The 17,977-nt window shown below is 42.5% G+C and overlaps 1 protein-coding gene across 6 annotated transcripts in view; it reads left to right on the forward strand.

The window, feature by feature from the left end:
- The window catches only part of mob2a (MOB kinase activator 2a), an 88,249-nt gene that overhangs the window by 27,979 nt on the left and 42,293 nt on the right, over nt 1-17,977 (forward strand). The window contains exons 1-2 of one of the 6 annotated variants that reach the window (XM_041795498.1): nt 11,164-11,182; nt 11,319-11,456. The exons of 3 other annotated variants lie outside the window; for them this stretch is intronic. In XM_041795498.1, coding sequence (XP_041651432.1) covers nt 11,419-11,456 — 38 coding nt within the window. In that variant the 5' untranslated portion in view covers nt 11,164-11,182; nt 11,319-11,418. Of the gene's footprint in view, nt 1-6,691; nt 7,054-11,163; nt 11,183-11,318; nt 11,457-17,977 lie in introns of those variants that run through there. 2 more of the 6 variants (XM_041795493.1, XM_041795497.1) reach the window with 2 other exon arrangements.

Genomic DNA, 17,977 nt, shown 5'->3' on the forward strand with positions numbered 1-17,977 from the left:
ACAGCCACCTGAGGACAGTGATCATCCTCGAAATGTGTTTTTCTTCTGAAGTCACGTTTGATCATGTGGGTTTCTGTGTGATCTTGCATCTTGCATTTCCACTGTAAAATCATGACTGCAAACAAACAGTAGGTGTGTGGTCTTATAGTCTTCATGGTTCTCACCTGGTGGGTCAGAGTTCAAAATTGGGTTGTGGAGCACTTTTCAGTAGGTTGTCATATGCCTGGGATAAAACACTTCCAAAAAGTCCCTATTTCATATTAAGGAGTAGCTGGTGGGTCCGAGGCTTAACTAGTAGTTAATACTTTTCTAGTGTGTGCTTCAAAAGATTACAATGTTCAAAATCTGCTTGAACTGACCTTATGTCCCTAGTCTCCCATGTTTCTTCAGTTGATCAGTTAAGGTTAAAAAATGTTAAGTGTAGTGGTTCCCAATCTTTTTCCTGAGGGACCCTCCTAGTCATACCTAAGAAAAGCTAAGCTTCCTCAGCACCCACTTGGAAAAATTAAACATCAGTTTTAATTGTTTTCATGGAAAAAATGCGAACATAACAGGCCTGCTTCCTTAATAGGTTCTAGCCAGAAGATCTGTGTATAAACTATCCATTATTATGACAGTGTATTAGGGCCACTTGAAAAACAAAATAATGAGGGTCTGTTAATTTTCAAGAAAATATTAGAAATTTTTAAGTATAAGAAGTTGTAAATTTACATGAACCAAAATTGAGAACTTTTGAAATTATTCAGTCAAAAACAGACAATTGCTTGGAAGAAAATCCAACCAGATGAAGCTGTACAAGTCCTGTAGATGAGAGCCTTGTCAGATTATACTTTTTACTGATCAGTAAAGGGAGTATCTGTGGTTTTAGCCCTGAATCATCACATCACCATAACCATCTGGACAAAGAAGAGACGTTCTGTAAAAGTTGGCTATCCAACAACAGTTTGGTTCTTGCAACTTTTTGACTTTTCAGTGTTTTAAATGTACTACTTTATAAACTCAATTTCTGAACTAATGATATTAAAATGTACACATTTTTAAATTATGAAATTTCGAGTTTGGTTTCTTGTTAATTTATGACTTTATAATCTCAGAATGTTGGAGGTTTTTTCTTTTTTTGAATAATGGATCCTCTTTATTTTTTAAATTTTCCCAATGGCCCGTTGTACGATACATGTAAAATCATGATTTTGAAAAAATATATGCTCGTTGAATTTTTGACAAAGTCCCCCTTGACATCTTTTACACCTCCCTAGAGGTGCTGTGACCCAGGTTCGGAACCAATGTTCTAGTGTAGCCAGCCTAATTTGGGATGTACTCGAAGCTGCCCATGAGGAGGGAAAAATGGAAACGCTTTCTGGGGCCTAGCCAATTGGGGGGCCCATGGAAGTCAGGAAAATTGTGGTCCATTGTAAAGTTAAGCTGCAATAACCATATTTTATATTCAAACATGTCCGGTAAAAATGGTGAAAAGTATGAAGGAGTGACAATAATTGATCAAAAGTGGCAAAAAAATGGGGTAAAGCAGCAAATATTGGTAATGAGAGGAAAGAAGTTGCAAAGTGGGCAGCAAAAATGGTGAGAAGCTGTTGAAAAGTGGTGCAAAACCATTGGCTAAAGTAGTGTAAAGAGGTTAAAAAGTAACAAAAGTTCCCCAAAGTGGCAAAAATGGGTTGATGAAACTCTGAACTGATGAAAAGGAGTTCAAAAGTGGCATGAATAAATAAATTGAACATCAGAACCCAACAGTAGTTTGACACACTTCTCAGCTCCAACTGTTAGCCAGGACGCTAGCACCAATGCTCCTGATCCAACACACATGCATAGATATCAATAAATCACATCTGGGGAGGGCCCATTCACTGGGCTTTTCAGGGGCACAGCCAATTTTGTGGATGGACCTGGTGTACTAACTGTCACGAAAATCATGTGGAGGCAGATTGGAGCAAAAACAACCTGATTCAGGTCACTTCTGCCTGCAGTGTGAACGCAGCCTTAGAGAAATGATCTGTCACTACAAGCTGGGCTGTATGTAAGGTCTGACACGTACAGACAGACTCCTGGCGTCACCCTGCCTGGCCTGGTATATATAGGCCTCTTTCATACTGTTGCCTTTGGCCTGACTCCAGTTGACATATACCTCTAACTGAGATCTCTGTGTTTGTTTGTGCTGAAACATATTTAGGGAGTGGGAGTGACAGAAACAGTAAGCTCTTGGTGCTTGTCAGCAGGACTCTGTGTACATTAAATTGCATAACACAAACAGCCACATTTGAGGGGTTTCGTAAGGTGTATCTTTTTTTGCATAACACTGACTATGTGCTTTCTGTCAGTCTCACCTCAGCACAAGCACTGACATGGTCTCTCTGAAGCTCTCTATCATGCATGCACTCAAGTAGCCAGAGCCTTATTTATGTGTTAGAGCACTGCGGTCCAACATTCGTCTTTGTGCTGTGTATTCCTAGAAAGCCTGTGTAGCAGAGGGGCCAGGGCAAGTCCACAACCACACCACAGCCAGCAACAGTGACTGTTTCTGGAAGCTTCTTTGTTGCTCTGACAAAGGCAGAGAAAAGAGTTTATTAGCTGATTTTCACACACCTTCAGGGAAATTCTGCAAAAGAAAAAAAAAGATGCTGCCTCTTTAGGACTATTAGTATGCATGGACACACACTTAAAGTTCACATCATTCTTACACAACATGCACCAGGAGGAGGAATGCAGGGAGGGCGGCAAAGAGAAAAGGAAGGAAAAAGGCTTGTGATGCAAGGGAGAGAGGCATGCAAAAGAGGCTTGTATAGAAATCAGGACTGCAAAAGAGGCAAGAAAGCTCAAATTAGCTTAATGAAGGAGGTTCCAAAAAGGAGCAATAAAATCAAGGGTAGTTAAGGTGCAAGCGATGAATAAGCACAGGAAGAAGGAATGGATTGAGAGTGAATAGGAGGAGGAGTGAAGAAGAGGAGGGGGAGAGGGGGATGTTTTTGAGCAGCATCAATAAAGCTCAGGCTAATTGTGCCTCTGTGGTCTGCAGTCTTCACACTCTTTTCTTTCGAATCCCTGAGTCTTCTCTGTCCCATCCCCTCCAGAGTCCTCCAGCCTCCCATCATTTTCATCCTCCACCACCTCCTCTTCTCCTCCCTTGTGTGGCTGTTGTGTAACTCTGCAGTGACTGACTGAGCAGCAGCAGCAGTGGTGTTTGTGCAATTGATCAGCAGTTTTAGTGCCAGGATGCTCTTATTGTAATAAACGAGCTCAGAGCCATTGAAACCAACACTGAGTGCTTTTGTGGGAGAGCAGGAATTACACACACTGCACCACACTGGATGCTCTTAAACTTACCGCTCGCCTGGATTTATCATTTTGTACTTTTCCATGCTTTCATCCCTCTGGACCTTTACATACTAAAGTTAATGAGACATTTTACTGTGCATCATTATTATCATCAAAGTGCCTCTTTGCTGGATGTAGTGCACAGCATTGTCAACTGAATATTTGCTCTAACATCAGCTCAGAAGTCCCTTAGGTTAAACTAAGTACTTTGGGAGATAAATAGTTTGTACCCCTCTTGATCTGATGATTTAAGTCTTCAAAAACATCGAATTTTAGGATATTTTCACGTGTTACAAGTTTCTTAAACATGAAGTGCAACAGAGTAGTAATCTGACAATACTTAGGATGCAAGTAAAATCAATCAACAAGTGATGTAGCACTTCATATTCATGAGACATAAAGGTTTTAGCATTCTTTAACCAGTGGGGGAAAAACAAGGAAAAATAAGAAACCTTTATATTTGCTTTTATTTTTCGGACAGTCCACCTGCAGACCTCCACTCCCAGGCTTTCTCCAATGTGAGGCCCGCTTCACTGAAGAAAGACATGGCAAAATAAAATTGCCTTGACACTACAAGTTTAGCATTTTAAGATACAATTTGTAGAATTTTTGCACTTAAATGTCTGTTTTGATTTAAAATGTGACCATTTCTATGTTATACAGTCATGTGCATGAGTTTTAGGCATATAGGGTGCTAAGGACTCATCACAAGGTGCGATATGCCCAAGGGGGGGCAGCCACAGTTAAACTTGTCACATGTTGACACACGGCTTGGTAGCCAAGGTCAAGCTTGATGGCCTTTCCTTTTGTCTGGGCCTTTTCAGCCCTGGTGATAAAACTGTAGACCACCACCAGGTTTGGGCTCTTGGAACTTCCACAGGATGAGCAGGGGCTCATGGCAAGCCAACCAGAATCTACTGCTTACTCTAGTCTACAATTTTGGTAAGATATAAACCAATACAATGTCCGTAGGACTTCCATTTGTTATGGTATTGTAATAGGTATTAATATAGTTGGATTTTTTTTACAAGGTACCATATGTGAGTTCAAAATTCTGGTATTGTGACGATGCTGATTCAGTCTGTGATTTGAATCAAGTTAGGGACCATTACAGCATGTCTTCATCCAGTCCACCTTTTGTATCTCGACTATGTAAGAACAGCACATCTGTTCTTTCTATTTTCAGTCCTTGTGGTTTGGCCCTCTCTTTTTCCCTCCTTACATAGATCTTTTTACCCTGCAGCAACTTTTTTTCCATAACAGATCAAATCCAAGCTTGGCAAAACAAGAGCTCGGCCTCACCTTAGCTGTATTTGGTGTACACACATACTCACACAGAGATCTAGGAGTACAGTTCCCTCGGGGCATGCAGACAGGCTCGAGGCTGCTGGCTGGAGGAAGGCGATAAACATCACACTTTATCATTGTAAAGCCATTCCAGTGTCACCTCTGTGTCTGCTCAAAGACACTCTGAGTTATTTCGCCTGTCACTTCCTCTACATTTTAACATTCCCACAAACCATTTTGTCGTCAATTATGACTTTTTTTTTAACAGAGAGGATGCTGAAAAATGCAGCATAGCATGGCAGTGACTCACTAGCCAGCGGTGATTGTGTCTCATTGTTTTTGGTCACTTGGTCATTGTCCTTGCAGCAGCACCTGGTTTAAGGTCAAAAGTTGAATAGTGCAACACTCACCAGGCAGTTTTATTGGCATTACAAGGCAAACAACCACATGGAAAACAGTGCTAGACTCAGGATAATTAAAAGCTAGGGGCAAAAATAATTAATAGGGCATCTGCTGTATGAGTGGGGCACCAACACAAAAACTGTGTCACATTATATTGAAATACTTAAGAAACCCTGCTTACAATTGAACTTTTTTATAATGTGGTTAAACCTACTACACCACTGAAATAAATGAGGAAATATTAATTATTAAAGCATTTATTTCATAAAGATACACAAGGGGGTATGTTAGTAAAAGTAACATGATAACAAGGAAATTAAAGCATTAGTTGCATTGTCTCCACTTTTGGAGATGTGCCATATAAGCACTTTGTCAAATTTTGTCTACTTAAAAAGGACTTTGTCAAATTTTGTCTACTGAAATAGCACTTTGTCAAATTTTGTCTACTGAAAGAGCACTTTGTCAAATTTGCCTACCTTGTGGGCACTAATGGAGGCACTTTGGCAATTTTTGCCTACCTTGTGGACACCAATAGAGGCACTTTGTCAAATGCTGCCTACCTTGTGGACACTAATAGAGGCACTTTGTCAAATGCTGCCTACCTTGTGGACACCAATGGAGGCACTTTGTCAAATGCTGCCTACCTTGTGGACACTAATAGAGGCACTTTGTCAAATGCTGCCTACCTTGTGGACACCAATGGAGGCACTTTGTCAAATGCTGCCTACCTTGTGGACACTAATAGAGGCACTTTGTCAAATGCTGCCTACCTTGTGGACACCAATGGAGGCACTTTGTCAAATACTGTCCATTTTGAGGGCTTAAAAGAGGGAACTGCATCATGCTTTTCCACCTATAAGGCAATCGAAAGAGCAATATGCTGCCTTATGTTTTTTACCGAGGTGATCCCACTGGCACCACTGATTGAAAATGATATAAAAGTGTCCTGAGGTGCTGGTTTCCAGAAGGTCATCATAGTTCCCCTTTTGTCAAACACATCTGTTGATTTACACTTACTGTAGTCAGTGATGCCTGCTGCTTTATAATTAAAACTTCTTTTTAAACAGTTTTTGTGTAGGCCTAACGAAAAGTGGAGGTATTTAAGTCAATGAGAAAGACACAACAAACCAGGAAGGGCTGCCTTGGATTTAAATTGCATTAATGGATACTCGGCCCTATTCTTAGCCCTAAATCTGTCTCACTCTTCAGGCGTTGACAGGAGTTGCGTTGTGTTGTGGAGTCTGGTTTGTGTTAAGCATATGGGGGAATAATATGTGCGTATATATATAGCTGCTCAGATAGGAAACGCTGTTGAAACATGAGAGCCTCCTCAGGACCGTGAATGGGAAGAAGGAAGCTGACACTCTCATCGATAACCATTTTCATAGATGTACCGCCAGCTTGGGGCTTTCTTCTTCTTGGTTTTCCGTAATTTAACGTCGCTTTAGCTCGGTTTATGACGCCGAACCGAACCAGAAGACGGGATGTAGATGTGGACTCACTAAAAGGAAGGGTTTTAAGTTGTATACGTGTGCTTTTTTCGTCTGGTGGGGAGTAAAAAGCGCGGTGGTTTACGTCAGCGCGGCGGTGGACACAAAGCCGACCCAGCCTCAACTAGACTCCGTGTAAAAAAAAAAACACATTTTGTCCAACTTGCATTGCTCCAGGATGCCAACGATACGAGCTCCCTTTTGTGTGCCTTAATCGAAACGCCTGCAGTCTGGAGACTCGTTAACCCTGCCCCACGGAAACTAAACCGAGGGGGGACCGGAGGAGGAGGAGGTGGAGGTTTGGGAAGTAACGATAGAAAGATAAAGGGAAAGGTGTTGGAGGAGTGAGAGAGGACTGCAAGGAGCAACTCCCGTATTGTTCCGCGTTAGTTAGCTCTGCAGAGAGAAACACAGACAGACTCACGGTGGGGTTTGTTTCTTCAAAGGTGCGATTAAAAGCCGAAAAGCCGTCAATTCTGGATTTCTTTATTCGCTTCCTGTCGTCCAGGATGAGGTTTAAAAGGAACGGGTCCTATACACTCAATAGGTAAGAAGCTGCTGTAAGGTAGTGGTAACTTATCGGTGTTATTAGGAGAGGGAGGAGGGATACAGGGATTGTTTGCTGTAAGCTGAGCTCATAAATCACTTCTTGTTCTCTGTGAAATTTCCATGTAGCCTCACCGTGACTTTATAGTCACTTTATTGCACTATTGTGTTCCTACAATACAATATCCCACAACAAGCAGAGACTTTATTGCAGCATAAGCTTTTTTTTGCAGTATAAGCTGTGTTATGCATGCACATTTATTTGGATAAATGGTAATGCCTTTCTAATGCAAGTGACATATTGCATCTTTTTTATGTATATAGAGCAAAATGAATTTTGATTATGGTAATAATAAATTGCAAAGACCTTAGATTTCACAAGTGTGGTGTCCACGTGTTCCCTCTATGAAGCTGGATCGGGAGAAACCTGTTCATCTTGCTCTGGGGGTCTCTTTTGTCTCTTCTAGGAGAAAAAAGCAAAATGATCTCTCCCCTTTCTCCTCATTTCCCTCTCTTCTCCCATTATCTTTTTCTCTCTTTCCTCTCAACACAAAAATACCCCCTTGTGGCCATCCCATCACCTAGCAACTTTCTATGTGTGGAGCACCGTGAGTAATGTTCCCCCTAACCCGCTTTTCCCTTGACATGATTGCAGTGCCTCTACTATTCACATCCTGGCATTTCCAAAACCCGGTCACGAGTCAAGTCTTTCCTCAGCCCAGTGCCCCCCCCCCCCCACTCCTTCCTTCATTGTATTACCTCTTCAAGTTTATGAGAGACAAAAACAGTTTCTCTCTTTGCCACAGCCCATATGAGCGTTACAGCGGATGTCTCAGCCTAAACGGTCGCCTGGATTTCATGATAACAACCTAAGAAGTCAAACAGCCCACAAAAGCGTATTCATATTGTTGAAAGTGAAATATGACTTAATAGGGGTTTCACTTCTCACACATTTCCTCCGCCACTCCTTTTTCCGCTTTTCCACTGCACTTGACACTTGCACAAAAGCCCACTTCCTGTCTGTTAGGTACTGTAACACAAAGGAAGCTAATGAGTTACAAACACCCACTTTACCACATGGAGGAGAGTGATGTTATCGCCTTTACACCTCTCCTCTTCTTTTCAGTTTTCACTTAGGAAGTGTGTGCTACTACATTGTGTGTAACGGTGCCACATGTGTGCTCTGTAGCTGTTGTGTGTGTGCAGGTGAGAAGGATGAGGTAATTAAAGAGTGAAAGGGGGAGGCCTGTTGTTTGCTCTCCTGGTGACAGGCCTCCAGGGAAGAGAAGGTGATGGAGGAGGAGGAGAAGATGTTGGAATAGAAGGAGGAGGAGGGGGTGACGTCATGGGATGTAAAAGTGCTTCACAGCTCTGCTGCAGTTCGCCTTTGTCATCCTTTATCTCAGAAGGAAGCAGCAGAGGAGGGAGGAGGTGCAGCGTTGTGCTGTGATGTCATGAAGAGTTGTGTGCAGCAGCGTTGGGTGAAAATATCTACTGTTAAATCTCTGTCTTTTCAGCAGCTTTGATTTCTTTTTGCTCTTTGTGACGGAATAAGCACAGCATATGGAGCCACTGTTGTTGCAAAGCTGAAAAGTGTATTTTAACATTTTGAGCGCAAGACATTGATTTTGTGCTCCAATTTTTCTTCAAACTTACCATTGCCACCTGTGCTTATGCTCAAAACTGCCTCTTTGTGCTTAGATTTTCTATGTGTTCAAATTTCTGCTTGCTCTCAAATCTTGAGGTGCTTGCTCAAAGTTCCTGTGCTGGTATTCAAACCATTGTCCTCTCGTTCGGATTACTCTTGCTTGTTTGTGAAATTGCCACTCTCAAAACACTGCTGTGCAGAGGCTGAAACTTTCTCAGAATGCATACAAAATTTCTCTGCGCATTAAAAATATGTCTCTTTGCATGCTCAAACTTTCTCTGCAAAATACAAAAATGTGTCTGAGCACAAAGGAAGATTTTTTTATACATGCTCACAACTTTGACTGCACACGTACAAAGAGAGTCAAAACATTATATCACATACACACATTATAAAAGTCAGAGCCAAAAATCCCTATAAAGCTTTAGCAGGCATGATTACAAATCTTTAAAAGAAAGCAACAAAAGTGAACCCAGCAATAATAGCTGAATAATTTTTCTATTTTTAAAAGCAAAAATTAAGTCTATAGAAGGAACTGAGTTGGAGTTGTAGGGCTTGGAAGTCCACTGAGATATTGTGTGTGTATGTGATAGAATGTTACAACTTTTTTAAGGCTAGATCAGGCTACATGCCTTTTTTGGTCATTCACCATGGCGCAATGTCAAACTACATTTCTCCTGTCTTTGCTGACAGACTGGTCACACTACCAGTGTGATCGCAATAGCTCATCATACACTGATGTCACCACTGTCTCCACGATGGTGTGCGAATTTACACGTAGTCAGGGGGCGGGTCAAAGAGTGTCAGTCACTCTACAACAGCAGCACTCGATGATTATAGCGGTCTTTTGCTCGTAAAAGAAGAAAACTACTAACAATGAAAATTTTTGGATTGGATTATGGATTTTGGATAACAATTTTTAATTTGTCGTTACTTGAACAAGAGGTTTTGCCAAGCCAAAATCTTTCAGAATTCGTGTTGTCTGAGCCGGCCTTTACTGAGATCAGAGCAAGTGTCTCCTGGAGAACGGCACAGAGAAAACATGATTGATCAGTGCTGTACTGTTTCCTTTTGGTTGGTTAATAAAAAAGCCCAAGAGCAGGAAAATGTTTGAAGGATGGAGAGAAAGTTTTGTATGCGCACAGAGAATTTTTGAGCGGTGCACAGAAAGATTCATATGAATACAGAGAATATTTTGAGTGTGAAAAAAGGTAAAAAAAAAAAAAAAAAAAGCCAGTTTCATAAACAAGTTGAAGCAACCTGCAAGACAGGAAAATGGTTTGAACATGAGTGCTGGAAATTTGAGTTAGCAACTTAAGATTTGAGAGCATGCACTAAGAGACATTTTTGAGCATGAATTCAGGTTTTAATTGAAAGTTTGAAGAAAAATCTGAGCCAAAAATCAATTAGTCATTCACTCAAAACGTTAAAATGCGCTCTTGAGTTTTGCAACAACAGTGACTCCATACAGTACGTCTTTTAGCTTTAGCTGTGTCATCTCAGTATTTTTCCCAGCATGCTGCACTTTCTTATCTCCTCAGAACAAAGTGAGAATGTTTGACATTGTGCACCAGTCTCCTGCCTCTGTCAGGGTATCCAGCGCTCTCTGCAGCCTTCGATTACAGCATCACCTGACCACTGCAGTCCTCTTTGTGTGTGTGTGTTTGCTAACTTACTGTCAGTGTATAAAGAGGGGAGTAAAAAGCAGAAAAGGGAAGTGATTGCTTTTTTGAGCAGAGCATAAGAAAGAGTGAGAGAGATGTAACAAGGTCCATGAATCAGTCTGTGTCCTTCACCTTAAATGCCCATACCACAACAAATGCACTCTGCAGTGATTGGCTCGCTTCCTGGGGGCTTGTCTCTGTGCGCTAGCCCCTCCCATGGAGTACCTCTGCATCATTTGTGTGAATGAAGAGCCACTGTTATTGCATAACAGTACAAAACAGTGAAAATGCACCCTTTTTAGTCACCCAGTGTTGACTTAAGAGTTGACAATTAGCCATGTGCTGTTGTGAATGAGTCACATATCAAACATGTGCACAAGTGTGAGAAGGCTGCACTGATTAACTTTTCAGAGAGGTTTGAGTCCAGGTCGGATTTAGCAAACAAAAATGTGCTTGTCTGTGAAAGGACGGGTGGAGATAGGATGTTTAGTCCTTGTTTAGGATGTATACAGATGGCAGAGATTGCCTCCTCCCTGGGACTGTCCTCTCTCTCTCTTGCTGTGTCCCTCTGTCCATCTCTCTCCCTCTCCTCTCTCCTGCAGTCCACCCTGTGCTGCCCAGCAGTCAGCAGTTTGTTTATGGGACGCTGTTTGCCAAGCTAATCTTCCCGCCTTTCAAGTGGGAGCCAGCGAGCGAACGCAAGGGAGAGAGGGAGGGAGGGAGGGAGAGAGAGAGAGAGCGAGCAAAGAGTGTGAAAGTGAGGCAGGCAGTTGCAGTAGTTCGAAAGGAGAGAGAGAAAGGGAAACATGCTTAAAGAAGTAAGTCTGAACTGGTGAATGTTTTTGTGTCTTTATTTTGGTGCGTTTTCTGAGTGTCTCGCGTGCAAAGGTCTGTCCGTCCGTCCTGTGTGACCTGCGTTTAAAGCCAGAGGCCCTTCCTGTTTGATCACTCAAGGTGCTATGCTGGAGCTGCTGCACCTGTAGACCATTTTGCAAAAACAGAGAAGCGGGGACGTGGAGGTGAAAAGGAAGGAGGGTGCTTCACCGCCGGCCGGATGGGGGTTCTGGTGTGCTGCGACTGCTTCTTCTATCGGTACTTAACCAAGTCTCTCATATGTGCCTGTTTGACCTCTACTTCTTCAGAACTGTTGTTGTTTATTGTTGTTGTTTACACTTTTTGCTTTAGCATTCATAGCCAGACCTTCATTAACTTATCCATCCTCCCCCTTCCTCCTCCTTCTCATTCAGTCTGTCTGCTCTGCTGCTGCGGTTTTGTAGGAGACGTTTGAGGACAGTGCTGCTGTAGCAGGCAGAGATTCTGCTGTAGTCAGACACACGGCGTGCCTCGACTTGTGGGAGGGGAGGAGGAGGAGGAGGAGGAGGAAGGAGGAGGGAGCAAGGACAGAGGGACAGTGATGGCACCTAGCCAGCCTCCTATAGCTGACCTGAAGGGGATGAGAGTGAGGTGTTGCTGGTTACAGGGTTTATTTACAGTAGAAGTTAGTCAGAGAGAAATGGCGTTTGTCCAGGAGTCAGATAGACTTGTCCCGCTCTGTGCGCCCTGTTTGGCAGCTCGGCTCTGTTTGTTTGGACAGAGTGTTCCTTCACAAGAGGGCAGAGATATGTCCTTTCCTTTTTTTTCTGGTTTTGTCATGAGGAGCACTGACCTTACAGACTTTGCTCTCTTTCTGCTTGTCACCACCTGAATTAACTTTCTAGAAAGACCAGAGAAATCTGACCGACTCTGAGGCAATAGCCGAGTTGGTTATTGTGCCATAGAGAATGAAAGGGTGCTTGATTTAGGTTCAGCCTCTCTCACAGGCTGAGCAGAAAGGATCTGGTTCCCCTCTCTTGTGGTTGTGGGGTGAGCCTTCCTGAGCCTGGCTTCACTGCTGTATAAAGTCTAAATATAACTCAGTGGTCCTCCGAGGAGCGTTTTGATGGTGAGGGTAAAATTGTAGCTCTAACTCAGACTCACACAGCACAGCTGGAGTAGATTAGACCTCGCTGTGATTCAGAACTTTGTTTACACTTCACTGCCTCTCTTCGTATGAATAACAGTCTCTGTGTTATGTGTGTCATGATCTGCACATGTGTGATATACTGTATGCTGGGTCAAAACACACAGAAGCTTTGTAAAGGCACAGCAGCTTGTGCGTTGATAATGTAGGGGTGGGACCTGGACAGAGAGTTAATGTCTCATGGGCTCATTAAGCCAAAATGGGCCGTCATGTCTATTTTTAGCATTTCCTCTCCAGTCAGCCAATCAGACGTCTCGGTGGTGATGTTATATTTCCTGATTGATGTGTGTTTTTAAGGCACACCCATCCAAACAGGTCCCTGTTGACCCCAGCATGGGCCAGCCCAGGCTCCCCGGGGCTCTGGTGTTTCAGCTTTCAACAGTAGCATTGTAAACTGGATGTCAGCTCCACATCCAGAGCTGTCAACTCTGATTATGATCATAACGTTCAGAATGGAGGGACTGAACAGTATGTCTTTATATGATGTAAATCACCTAAATGTATGTTTATATTCAGTCAAGAAGAAATTGTATGGTGCTTTAGGAAGGACATTTTAAGCTCAGTCTCTCAAACAAATGCAATCTTACTAGATCTATTTTCCAAATTGTCTCCCATCATAACCAGTAGCACAAAGACAAAAGCAACCATGGCAAAATAGGAGATTCAACTTTCCTTTCTGGATGGAGGTTCAGTGTTTCTGCTCTCTTTGTGATACATAATTGTTGATTGAAAGCAGACCTCCAGGCTCCATCACATGACAAAAAATAATACATATGTGCTCTCTATGGATCAGTGGATGAATCTAAAAATGTGTGGCGTGTGGAACAATAGTCCTGAGTGTCTCATCAAACTGTGTGCTGTAGTAGTGGAGCAGGCTGCACTGTTTTCCATGTGTCTCCTATTAAGCTATCTTTGGCTGCTTCCACAGAGCTGAGACTTCGAACTCAACAAGGACACCATTCAACACCAAATAAAACCCCACGCTCCTTCACCGTAGTCCAACAGACTCCCTCCTCTGAAGCTGCTTGTTGCTGGGATGGAGCTGAATTGATTTGAGCTTAAATGCACTGGCCTTTGAGGCAAGCTTAGTCAAAGATTTGGGATGCTGCAGCTAGGATTTAGTGCATGGAAATCTCTTGAAGCCATGTCTGTTGGGAACTCTGGGTGGCAAGGCAGCATTTTCTCTCATTGTCATTGCACTGTAAAGTGGGGCTTTTTTGTGTGTTTGCTGGCTTGTAAAGTTGTAATTTTAATTTAACAATTATAAAATACATTTCCAGGAAAAATACTGACATGCTAACCTAGACAATTAAAGATTTATATTGGCTTTAGTGACTTTGTTTTAGTTAGAGGACACTGGATAGAGTGTCTGTGATTTTCATGGACATGATTTGAGGCACAGTCGGGGGGAGGAGGGTTTCCCCTCCAGTGGATTTCCCCCTCCAGGTGGGGAGTGAGTTTTTGCCTAAAGAGACGGAGTTGAAGTATTTCGGGGTCTTGTTCATGAGTGAGGGTAGAATGGACCGTGAGATTGACAGGTGGATTGGTGCAATGTCAGCAGTTTTGCAGGCACTGCACTGTGGTGAAGAGGGAGCTGAGCTGGAAGGCAAAGCTTTGGATTAACCGATTGCTCTTTGTTGAACCCTCACCTATGGTTACAATGAGATTGCAGGTGCAAGCGCTTGAAATGAGAGTCCTCAGGTGAGTGTCTGGGCTCACCCTTAGAGATCGGGCGAATATCGAAGTAGAGCCACTGGTTCTTTACATCCAAAGGAGCGAGTTGAAGTGATTGGAGCATCTGATCAGGATGCCTCCAGGTGGCTTCCCTGTGGAGGTCTTCCGGGCAGGTCCAACTGGGAGGAGACCCCAGGGCAGACCCAGAACTTGTTGAAGGGATTAGATATCCCATCTGGCCTCGGAGTGCCTCTGAGTCTCTCAGGAGGAACTGGAAAACATTGCTGGGGAGAGGGATGTCTTGGCTGATTTACTTCGCCTGCTGCCACCACGACCCAACCCCAGATAAGCAGAAGAAGAAAGATAGATCGACTGGATAGAGTAGGGAACTGGTTGACTTGCAGGAAAGGAGCAGCAGGTTGAAACCAAACCTTGGCTGCCTGCATGGAGGACTGTAGCATCCATACAGTGGGTGTGACCATACCCCAGACCTTGGAGTCCCTTAACTTAATTCATATCCCATTCTGGGTACTACTAAGGTTATGGATGCATGGGTACATCAGTCAATTTTGGCATTGGTCAAATAATGAACATTTATCAGTTACCAACATTTATATTTTGTGCCTAATAAATTTAATACAGGCATATGGTATACTGACTATAACTGCTGAATCAAATCAGAGATTTATTTACCAGTCTAATGTGTTTTCATGGTCAAATATGGGAGAAAATGTTGGAATAGAGGGAGTCTTACACCAACAGAAATGATAGAACAATGGTTTTAATGTTCACAGTTGGTGCATCTCTAGCTAAGGTTGTCAAAATTTCTGTATGCCTTTGTCTTTGATAATGGATAAGATCCTTGGTTATTTTAATGCTGCATCCAGTGGTTCTATGTTATCTGATGGTTGTAAACCCAGACCACTCCACTTTAATAATGAGTTCTGCAGTTGCTGGAAGTCAGGTTACCTATTGGGACATGAAAGAATAAAAGAGAAATCATCTCAGAAATAAAATACAATACAGATAAACACAGTACAAAGCAGGATCAAGTTAGGAAATTAATGTAATAGATATCACAGAAATTCAATGATGCAGCAGAAATAAGGAGAGTGCTACTGCTAAATTGAAAATGGTATAGAGTTAGGTATCAATATTGTTTGATTTTAATAGAATTGTAATCAAATTTAAATCAGGTTTTTATCACAACCGTAGGTTCTACTTTACCCCCAAAACAGATTTTTGTGTAATACCACTCCACCTGAAATCCATCTGAACAAATGAGACATGCACTCAGTTAATTATCTGGTTTCATCTTTAACTAAGTTGCAGTGGATCAGGGAAAATTTCATAGATTTATAAATGGCTCTCGATAGATCTATCCAGGGATTCCCCCCTCTTCCCCGGATTCTCCTCTGATATTCCAAAACAGTTGAATCTGCCCTTTCCTCTGTTTTCTAAACTCCAAAGAAAATCTAAATGGATGACCCCTACCTCAGTTGTCTCTCTCTACCTTACCTTGTCAGGTCATTTGTTGCTTTATGGCAGAGTGACGATAGCTACGAATAAGAGAGGTCTGTTGGTCCTGATTTGACATGAGTGTCTGTCCTTCTCGCCTTTCACCTGCCCTCCAGTCACTGCGGAGGGTAGACCTCACTCACAGGAGGCCAGTTACATAACACGGACACTGTGCGTGTATTTGAGTGTGCGGGTGCAGCCTTGTCCTGCTGGCTCAGGAGGAGGAGGAGAAAGAGATGGCCTTGCACTAACCTCACCTCCGCATTTAGATCCACACAGTCAGCAGAGACGGAGAGACACACACTCTTGAATAAAATGTTCTTTGCAGATCTTTTGCAGCTGAAACAACTCCATTTGAACTTTTGTGTTTAAGTATTAAAAACAAGAAAGCTTAGCACTTCGCAGCATACTATACTTTCATCAGTGCTGAAAAGACTAACTTTGTGTGGGTCAGTCATCTTTGTGTGGTTGCAGGTGCACTGTAGGCATGGGAAAACCTTATTGCTGTGTTACCTCTTTGTGGCTTTGTTGGCAAATAGAAAAAAGGCTTCAATGTGTGTGGCTCAGTCTGAAAGTAGTACAGGTGGCAGGAAAAGGGTTTGAACACAGAGTTCACTACCCAAACAACGAGCCTGAAGGTTTGTATTGGCTGTAAAGGCAGCAGGCAGGGAAAACTGTTTGTTTGTTGTAGCTGTTGCGGCAGCAGCAGTCCATAGTTTCTGTGTGCTGCCTCTGGGAACAGGAGGCCCATTTGAAGGGAGACAGGAAGTGCCTGGGCGCCTCACTTCCTGTTTATGGAGTTTGTCCCGGGCGAGAGTGAGTGGGAGGGGTAGTCTGGTGCAGAGTAATTGAACAGAGAAGGCTGTGGGTGAGTAGGTTAGCCTTGTTTCTTTTTTCCCTGCATCTCAGACTAAAAACACACAAACTTCTATACATAGCTGTTTAATTACCTCTGTGCTGCAGACTAGTCCCTGTTATGAAAGACTGAAGATAAGGGGTGTGAATCACAGTGTAAATCATGATATAATAACCATGCCATATGGGATACATGGCCAGCGATCAAAATAACACCCAAAAATTACCCTCCAGTTGTTCTGTGTTGTCTGATAGAGAGCAAAACAGTCATATGTAAATCAAGGTTGTCAAAATTTGGGGTCTTTTGATACTTTTTGATGCCACATGCTTTAAAGCAGTGGTAACTTACCCTTTCCAACTAAAGATCAACTATGAGGCTAACAGAGAAAGTGAGACCTACCTGCACAGATTTGCTCAGAAGAAAAAAACAAGGTTAAATGTATGTGCTGGTACAAATTAAAGAATTTCTGCAAGTATTGCTGTAATATATTTCTGTACAGCATATGCATGTATGCATTTCATGCATGCATATTTGTCCATCCATCCATTTTCTATACTGCTTATCCTATTGAGGGTCGCGGGAGGGCTGGAGCCTATCCCAGCTGTCATTGGGAAAGAGGCGGGGTACACCCTGCACTGGTCACCAGTCAGTTGCAGGGCTGACATATAGAGACAGACAACCAGGCACAATTTAGAGTGATCAGTTAACCTAATGAGCATGTTTTGATGGTGGGAGGAAGCCAGAGTACCTGGAGAGAACCCACGCGTGCACAGGGAGAACATGCAAACTCCGCACAGAAAGGCCCTGACCAAGAATTGAACCAGGCTGTGAGGCAACAGCACTAACCCCTGCGCTGCCGTGCCACCCCATGCATACATGTATAAAACACAAAACAAAACACATAGTCCGACAAGGTTGTTCTTACTGAATACTAAAACTAATGGATAGCCCTAGTGCACTTGAAGTGTATAAGATCTACTTTAAACACCTCAAAGATCTATCAGTAGATATGATCTACATGTTGGTGACCCCTGCTTTAAACAATACAATATCCATAATTTTTTTTACAATCACAATTCCTGAAAGTGCTAAAGTTTTGAAGAAGATAAAACGATATATATTTGTATTTCAACCAAAAGCCTCTATCCTCACAAACTTTTATACCATACCATACCATGGTAGAAGTCCATGAACCCAGCATTGGAAACTTCATTGATTTCAATTCTCAAAAATTGCAAGCAAAGCCCCGTACACTGTCTAAATTGCACACAAATGTTTGCAGTGTTTTGGAAATAATGCCAACATTTGAGCAGTTTCTGCACACTTAAACACACATGCATTAAGTAATTTATTGCTGAAGCACTTGCTCTGTAAACACACTGCAAAATGAGAATTGGGGGAAATTAGAAGAAGTGGCAACAAGCATTTTAATTAAGTTTATTCAATTTAAGTTAACAACTTGCCACACAAGTTACCTTCTTGCAACTTCATAACTCAAACTTACTTCAAAGGCTTGTTACCAATTGAAACTATTTATTTAAGTTG

Source organism: Cheilinus undulatus, linkage group 9, assembly GCF_018320785.1.
Source record: "Cheilinus undulatus linkage group 9, ASM1832078v1, whole genome shotgun sequence".
NCBI classification, from domain to species: Eukaryota; Metazoa; Chordata; class Actinopteri; order Labriformes; family Labridae; genus Cheilinus; species Cheilinus undulatus.